The sequence below is a fragment of the Seriola dumerili genome, unplaced genomic scaffold (genome assembly GCF_002260705.1).
Source record: "Seriola dumerili isolate Sdu_G_001 unplaced genomic scaffold, Sdu_1.0 BDQW01000665.1, whole genome shotgun sequence".
Lineage (NCBI taxonomy): Eukaryota > Metazoa > Chordata > Actinopteri > Carangiformes > Carangidae > Seriola > Seriola dumerili.
The window spans coordinates 1,202,566-1,211,708 of NW_019174920.1; the positions used below are offsets into that span (position 1 = coordinate 1,202,566).

The window sequence follows — 9,143 nt, forward strand, 5'->3', positions numbered from 1 at the left end:
ATAGAATTTACATATTTAGACATGAGATACATTGATAGATCTTGTTCGTCCTAACATAGCCCAAGTTAGTTACTTGTCCTCTTCAGAGTTGTATGAGGCCTGCTACACACTGATCTGTGCCGTTTTCTACTTATCCAGCTGTTTCTGTTACACCACAAAAACCAACAGTGCCTACCTTGAGGCTACTGTGCCCACACTAACTGCGGTTTTCCATTTTTAAAACTGTTTTTAAAATTAAAACAACTCTCTGTCCAGACTAAACACACCTGAAAACACATACCATACCATGACCATTCACATACACTGAGCATGTGCGGAGCCGGTGTTAACAGGAAGCAGATTGTCTTCTTTTAGCTGTGGTGGTTAATCCATAATAAAATCCTCTGACATGAGGACCAACAAAGACAGCTGCATTGTTAAAATACAGAATGTAAGTGAACAACAGCTGCTTGACACTGACATTTAGGAGAGCACGTCCAATCACAACCAGCTATGCCTTCATGACCCTCTGACCCAAATGAAAAAATACAGACTGAGAAAGGCAACTCTTCTATGTGGACTGCATGACTAAAATGACATCATACCGATGGTAACGCCAATAGTGCAATCAAATATAATATATATATATATACTATATATATATATATATAATACGTTGTGTGTGGTGTTCATCTATAAGCTATGGGTGTCGTAGATTACTTTGGTATGTGTTGTTAACTAGCCCAGCAGCTGCAGACTGTCCAGCCTGTTCAGGAAAAGATCTGACGTGTCGGCAAACACAGAGGGGCTACGAAACTCTTTATTCACTCAGCTCAGAAGAGGGTCCTGAAGATACCTCACATGAGACAGGCAGGCCCAATCACAAAGTGGCCAAGGTAAGTCTCGACAGCTGGCATGAAAACTTGCTTTTATTGATTGTGACAATCCTTGCTACTGAACAGGAGGTCTAAAATCCTATTTTGTTGCGTGTCACCTGTTAGGCTGTGGCAGCAGTGAGCATTATGTCAGAGGATTTTTAAATGTACTTGGCCAGTTGTTTCAGCATGTAGGGCATGCGGTGTAGGAGGAGGCTGTAGTGTGAAGACAAAGATGCTGTCCTTCACTGCTGGTTTCATTCTCGATATAATAATGTCATTATCACTGTTTCCATTTTGATTCTTTCTCTCACTCAGTTCCTGCGTAGTTTCCTCCTGAATATCATGTGGTGGCAATGATGTGGCGGGTTAGAGCTGTCCATCGAAACCTGATGATTTTTGAACCACCTGCTATCGTCTTATGCAGGCTTGTTGTTTAATTATTAGTTGACACAATGTTGTCATAGGTAATTCAGATTTGACAGGATATATGTGTCAAGGTTTTTGGTTACCATTTGATATTTTAACAAGGTTCTGTGGTCCTGGGTTCTTGCCCTGGTATTTTAAAGTAAAAGAATAAATTACTGACAAAGGTGATGGTCAGGAATGTGAATGGTATCAAGGTTATCACGGCTATGATAGTTGGCAGAAAAATATAACAAGGCAAATGGATCTTTCATACTTTGACCAACTTACAATTGTGGTTAGCATCATCAGTCCAAACTACAAATTCCCGTTTTTAGTGTCTACCAGGTCATATAGGCAATTTCTTTGGAATATGGGGGTGGGGGTGCAGGGTGCCTAGTATTAACAACGTTTGAGTTATAGGATGGAAGTATGTGCAATGGCTTTTCCTTCTTGGTCACAGGAAAGAAAAAAAACTGGCAGCAAACATGAGTACTGCCAAGAAAACAATCAGGTGAATCTCTATAAGGTTCGAGTGGGTCAGTAAATAACAGTAAGCTAAAGTGTAAGCCAGTGTCATGGTGCATCCACTCTCTGTTTGTCTCCTGAGCTGAGCTGGCACGGGTGGCATCTTGTTTGTGTTCACCAGCTTACTTGCCAGGTCTGTTCTTGTACTTTGATTCTGACAAAAATGTCAGAGGGAAACACAACGTCATTTATTATGTCATTGATAAACACCAATCACATGGCCCCGACTCTCAGTGGTGAGATAACTGAAGCTTGGGCAAAGATTGAGTGCGTGTGTTGTCGTTCCTCCAAAGAAGGGTGAACCTGTGCTTTCCAAGCCTGCACCAGCGCCAACGCCTGCGGTGCGTCGCACGGCTCCATCAGTCCAGATTACTCTCCTCTCGGGTGTGCATTCCGTTTGTGAGTGGTGTAGCAAGCCGGTCCCGAATCAATGCCACTGGTTCTAACTACCCCGCGAGAGAGAGAGCGTTGATTACTTACCTGCACAGTAGTGTTTTATGAAGTTTGCCCATTTCTTTGACTCGAGGATGTTCCTTCTGGTCTGTTCTGCTCTTGATCAGTTTGCAAGTTTTACATGTTAACTGTGTTACATTCTCTCTTAACCCATAGTTGCTAATATCTTGGTCAAACACTGAAGATGAGGTCTCTGCTGTCTTCTTTAAGGTGAAACACTTCTCCATCTACTCCAGAACACACACACGCGAGAACCACAACAGTTCAAACACACTACACACATACGCGACACACCGCAACCACATATACACTATTTCAGTTAGGGCATCGTGAGTGTCCTACACACATCTCTCTATTTTTAACTCATATAGAGCATGTGTAGTGCTCCTCCCTCTTGTATTTAAAACTCATCAGCAGAATCTGTCCACATCTGGTTGATCAGAATTTTTTTTATTAAAGAACATCACTGATCATGAAGCTGAGCTAACTCACAGGACTGAGCCAAGCTAATGAAAAACCCTGAAAGTTGAAAGTTGTGACAGTAAATAGGATATACTTCCCAGACTGTGGTCTAGTCTGTTGAGAGCAGATCTCATCAGTTGTACAAACAGTGTTTTGGAAACAAGTCAACGTTACATCCCAACGTGTATATTTTTTTTTGCAGAAATGTCTCAAATCACAGATTATTTTAAAAAGAGAGTTCGGGATGAGGAGAAACGCAAGGACGGAGGTGAAACACTACAGACATTAGTTCTTCCAATACGGGAAAAAAAGTGAATTCATGTTACTGAAGATACTGAGTGAGAGAAGGCCTAGTTCTCAGCCACAAGTGGAAGGTGGAGGAGAGGATCAGAGTGGAGAGAGGAGTCAAGGCGAGAGTACCAAGTCTGTAGGAGTGTATTAACGAGTGTATTAAAGCCGATGATTCCATGATTTTCATGAGATGATCACTTTTTATTAATCTTCCCAGATGTTCTGAAAAGCATAGAGTGTGATTTATGAATCTGCTGAAATCTGCAGCTATACTTTGGAGCTATTTCTAAAACAGCAACAGCCTGTCAAGTCTTTTACTGTCTGATAGGAGGGAGGGTCCCTTGTCTCTGCCCACTGTGTGTTTACAGTGTGTCAGTGTAGTCCTGGCTCCACTGGTTGTTGGGAAAGATCAGCCAATCAGCAGGCAGTGCTTTGTTTTACACCACTAACACACGTCAGTGAGCTGTTCAGTGAAACCTTCCTACATCTAGTTCTGCTGGTAGTAGTTCACTGCAACACCAAGCTTGTGCTACTACTGCTAGCTCTCCATTGCGTTGTCCTTGGTGCTGTCCCAGATGCCCCCCCAACAGTCACCCTGTGTACTGGTTGATGGGTTTCATTTGTACTTTTCCTGCTGACTTCTCTAAGAGCTGTAATATATACAGTATACATGTAATAAACTCCCCCACCATGTAGCTGCTGCCTAACACTTTCACATCACGCACCACTGATAGTTGTCCAGAGCATGCTAGCAGTGATCCGGGAGGATCAGTTTGGTATTTGACTTGTTTATGTTTATTATGAACTATGAACCTTTTATAACTGCAGTGTCATTCCTTTAATGAAGTCTAATTACAGTCTGAATACTAAAGGGTTAATGTTGTTTTATTTACTGAAACACAAACCAGCAACATAAACCACAACCCAGAATGACTCTCATTCAAATAATATGACACGTAGCTACAGTTTGAAAATGCAAAGACAAGTGATCATCATCTAAAATCACAGCCTGTATGGTCTGAATTCTTGTTGGTGAGTCACTGTATTGCAGTTGTGTGTTTAACAGTTTCTTTGTGTGTCTTTGTGGTTTTGTTCAGTTTGTCTTTATGAGTTTGGTGATTATGGTAATAGGACAAATGTTCAGTGGGCAGGGATTCTAAAGAGCATCAGCAGTGATTTCACTGTGGCCCATAATGCTGAACATTTGATTATCACAATGTGAATCTATTACACTACAACTCTGCACAACCCTGCTGACACAAACAAGCATTTTGTTAAGTGCGACTTAGCAAATTAGCATTTATTTTCAAAATTATAAACAAAATGGCATCTAGGGAGCCAGTTTACACGCAGCAGGAAAAAAGAAACAATTTTCACATCTTCTACTCAGTGGGGTCTAAAAGTCTGAGACCACTGTGTGTGTGTAGAACATTAAATAATGTTATTGTCTCAACTAATGTTTATCATAGTTATTAAAATAAATATTCTGTATTTTATCAAAATATTATATAAAAATGTATATAATTTATAGAAACACTACAAAATGGAAAACACTACACATAACGTGCAGCCTGTACATTCAAACATAACATACTGTGATTGCAACTAAAATAAAATCAATGAATCAAGAAATCCTATAACACTTCACTGCAGTACAGTTTAAACTGCACTAAAATTACTGCATTTTTTAAATTTTTAAATTTTTTAAATTTTTTAAATTTTTTTACAAACACCAATAAAAATGTAACCACACACCTTCTGTCACAATTAAAACATGTAACGCAATTTGAAATTAAAATCTTACCTGATAGGTCACCCACAGTCAATTCACTGCAGCAGAAACTGACTTTCTACTCTTAAACATGCTGCATATTCTTATTCTCAGCTGCTCAAGCTCTAACCAAATTGTGAAGTTAGGATTCTATAGTAGTCCCTGTTGATGGCTCAATGGATAACTGTTCTACTTTTAAGGCTCCATTATAGTGAGCTATAGGTTCCTAGGTTGATTCCCAGCTTGGAAGTTTCAGCAGCTAAAGGGAAGCTGCAGGAGCTTTCAGTGATCACAATTTAGTTCAGGAAATGCACTTTCTAGTTCTTCTATTTTCTTCTGTTTGCTTTTTGTATGCTCAGCTAGTTCGACATGCTAAGTTTTGTGGTCACTTATATTACTGGACATTTACCAATAGAAGAGCAGAGGAGAGAATCCCTGCCCCAAAACATTTTTCACAAAGACAAATTAAGAAAAGCTGTGAATCAAAATGAACCAGAAATGAGAAATAAACCAAAATACACATATTGCGAGCTTTTTTTCTTTTTGGAGCTTGAGGGAAAATTAAAGCCTTTCCATGATATAGATTTCTTTTCTTATTCCTATTCATTCATCAACAGAGGGCGGCTCTGGTTTTAGCCTTTTCACCTGCTACCAGAAGTATTCTTATCAGTTTCTTATCATTTGTAATCCACCCTTCAAATGGGATGTCCCCTATGTGTACAGCATCACACCTAAAAGGAATGTGTACACCAAATACTTTATTAATGTGTTTGTGTATTTCCTGTCAATTAGGCACAATATTTTGGCAATTCAACATGTTGACTCACTGTACTCAATTCTGAACTTTCTAGACTGTCCACACCAAGTCAATGTCTCTTTGTTTTGCACCTTTGGCCTTTGTGTCCACACTAAACCAGCATTTTCATTTTCTCAGCCTAAACTGAGCCTTCAAGTGGATGAACCTGAAAATCTCAAGTCAAAGTGACGTAACATTTATGTGGTGATGTAGCTGTGGACTAGTTTTCAGAGACTTGCTAGAGTGAAAGGTATTCTGAGGTCTGAGATTTGCCTGTTGTTCTTGTTGCTGCATTGCTATGTAATAACATTAATCTGTCATCATGCGCTGAAATAAACACACACAAGTGTCTGCTTAAGAAAATGTGATGTATGGTTGTATCTCTTTCTCTTCTCTGACCCTTTGCCTCTCCTCCTTTCCCTCAGTGGGCGACAGTGACCTTCCATCTCCCCCACCATGTGCTGAAGCTAGTGGCCAGCACCATTGTCAGTGAGTTAAAGAAAATCAACCAGAACGTAGCTGCCTTGTCTGTGGCCTCATCCATCATGGACAGGCTCTCCTACCTCTTGTCAAGTGCCAGGCCTGAGCTTGGGGTGGGCCCTGGGCGCTCTGTGGACAGGTGAGCGAGCAGTACACAAAACACAGAAAGTCAACAACTGAATTTTGAAACATCAGAATTCTTGTTCAGGAGTTAAAGGTTCTTCAACTGTGAGACCGTGGTTGAGTTTGTGGTGGTTTGTTTTACAAGAGACTACATCTCACCACTCTTGCCTCTTCCACACTTATGCCTGGGACACACTGCCTGTGTTGTGTCAGCGTGGCGGCCTTATGTCTCTGAACTACTGCGGAGAAGCACGTGTGTGTGTTCACACTGGCTGTGTCTCTGCTGCTGCAACTCTATCTCTCTAGAGTTTGCAGATTACTGGAGGGTTGGATTTCTTTTCATAATGAATTAATTTCTGATTTATTTTTGACAGAAAACGTCATAAAAATTCATTTTCTCCACATGCAGCTGCTGAAATGGTTAATATATTTATATTTTTTCATGTATGTGTCATATTCAGATTCAACCTAGACATAGAAAGTATAGTGGAATGTGTCAGTTTTATGTGATGTTGTTTCTATGATGTGAATATGACATCAACAGGTCTTTTGTCCCCATTTTGTCTGTTTCTGCTGGGAGACGTATCAGGTGTGAAAAATAGGTGAGGGCAAATGACTAGATCATGTGATGCAGCTATGAGGTGTGAGGTGCAGGCAGTGTTTTGCTCTAACCTGTTAACATGGGCGCCAAAATGAAAACCAAGACATTCCACAGCTGTGACACACCCATAGTGTTCCTGGCCTTACAGTAGGCAACTGCCCACAAACCCTGAAGATTGTCTCAAATTATTGATGAGTGTGCCTATATGAGTAAATTATGCTGTATCAACTTTGTCACTGACGTTAATGTGATGCAAAATAAACAGTGAAAGTTGTCAGGCCATAGAGAGTCTAATCTAAATGAGCTGTTCAGTGTTTCCTTTACAGGCTGTATTTAAAATGATTTCCTCATGGATTGTGATTCTTGATGTCAAATTGGTGCGTGATCTATGATGCATATGACTATAGAAGAGGTGCAGTGACACCTCCGTCACCAGTGAACAGGAAACTGGGCATGTCTCTAAAATATGTTGCTCTCTGCAGATCCCTGATGTACAGTGAAGCTAACAGGAGGGAGACGTTTACATCATGGCCACATGCCGGGTACAGGTGGGCTCAGCCTGATCCGATGGCTCAAGCAGGTTTTTACCACCAGGTGGGTTCTGGGAGATTTCTCATCAGCCGCATTAGTCTGAACACATACACTCAGTTTACATCTCTGTTCACTCTCATACACGTTCACATTGTTAGCTTGCTGTCAAGGGGTTGTTTGCCAGTGTTACTTGTTTCAGGTCACTGCAACATTGTTCAGTCAGAGGAAGAAACATTGCTTTATGTAATACACTGTAACCATGGAAACAACAATTGTTCAAACCCATGGTCCTCGGTGTCATGCCAACAACTTAAAGCTGTAGAAAGTTATCCTCAGCTATACAAAACAACAATAAATGTTAACATTGCCATTAGCAACAACCATTATCATGCATAATGATGTGATGTCACTGCTGGTTATGTTTACATAATGCCTCCAGCTGTGGCCAGAGATGAAATGTTTTCAGCTTGTCCATCCATCTCTCTGTCTTGTGAACGTAATATCTCAGGAACGCCTTTAGGGAATTTCATATTTCATTGCGTTAGAATTTGGTGGTCAAAGGTCAAGGTCACTGTGACCTCACAAAACTTAAGGTTATTCACATAACCCCGGTTCTCTGAGTAATATGAGTGAGATGTCTCACTATGGGATGCACGCCCCCGCTGCAGCCCTCAGAAGCACTTATCTCATTACGCCAATCCTGATTGGCTGGTGAACGTGTTTGTCCGCGTCAGGTAGTGCCACCTGCCATAAATACCCCCTGCGGACGTGAGTGAGTGGCAAGGACCAGCTCGCCGCTGCACAAATGTCCTGAACAGAAACCCCCCTGAACAAGGCCCAGGATGCAGCCATACCCTGAGTCGAGTGCGCACGCAGGCCTCCGGGAGGCTGCAAACCCTGACTCGAGTAAGCAGAAACAATCGCCTCCACCACCCAGTGGGACAGATGTTGCTTCGTGATAGACTTCCCCTTATGGGGATCAGCCCAGGAGACAAACAGCTGATCGCTCCTCCTGAAGCTCCCTGTTTTATCCATGTAAGCACGCACAGCACGAACTGAACATAACACATGCGGTCGCTGCACCCCTGACGAGGCAGCGAAGGCCGCAAGGTCAATAGGAGAAAATGAGCCAACCACCTTCGGCACAAAAGCCGGATTGGGCTTCAAAATCATCCTCACATCCCCTGGGAAAAGCTGAGTGCATGATGGATGCACTGAAAGTGCATGAATGTCACTGACTCGTTTAGCCGAGGCCAGAGCCAACAACCACACTGTTTTGAGGGACACGTGCTTTAGGTCCGCCTTTTCCAGTGGTTCAAAAGGAGGACCCTCGAGCCCCTCCAGAACCACAGCCAGGTCCCATGGTGGCACCAGTGGTCTGGACACGGGGAGAAGCCTGCGAACTCCCTTCATAAACCGACAAACCAGTGGGTGTTGGCTCGCGGTTTGTTTACCAAACCCCACATGGCACACGGAAATAGCCGCCAAGTACACTTTAACCGTGGAGAGGGCCTTCCGGTTGTCAATCAGGTCTTGCAGGAATGACAATATCACCCCCACCGGACACTGAAAAGGAATGTTGCCATTCCTGTGACACCAATTCTCGAACACTCTCCACTTAGTCATATAGAGATCTGGTGGAAGAGGCTCGAGCGCTCTGTATTGTGGAAATCACCCGCTGTGGGAGCCCCACAGCTGACAGTTTGAACCACTCAGGGGCCAAGCCCATAGTGCCAGGCGCTCTGGGTGCGGGTGGAAAACCGACCCCACCCCCTGCGACAGCAGGTCCCGGCGCAGTGGGAGCTGCCTAGACTGAGCGCACAGCAACTGGAAAATCTCCGCCAGTCA

The 9,143-nt window shown here is 42.6% G+C and overlaps 1 protein-coding gene across 11 annotated transcripts in view; it reads left to right on the forward strand.

Moving 5' to 3' along the window:
* birc6 (baculoviral IAP repeat containing 6) overlaps positions 1 to 9,143 on the forward strand; it is a 136,251-nt gene that overhangs the window by 12,849 nt on the left and 114,259 nt on the right. For all 11 annotated transcript variants that reach the window (XM_022765140.1, XM_022765149.1, XM_022765143.1 and 8 more), the window contains exons 4-5: positions 5,986 to 6,179; positions 7,247 to 7,358. In XM_022765140.1, the coding sequence (XP_022620861.1) occupies positions 5,986 to 6,179; positions 7,247 to 7,358 (306 nt within the window). The remainder of the gene's footprint in view (positions 1 to 5,985; positions 6,180 to 7,246; positions 7,359 to 9,143) is intronic.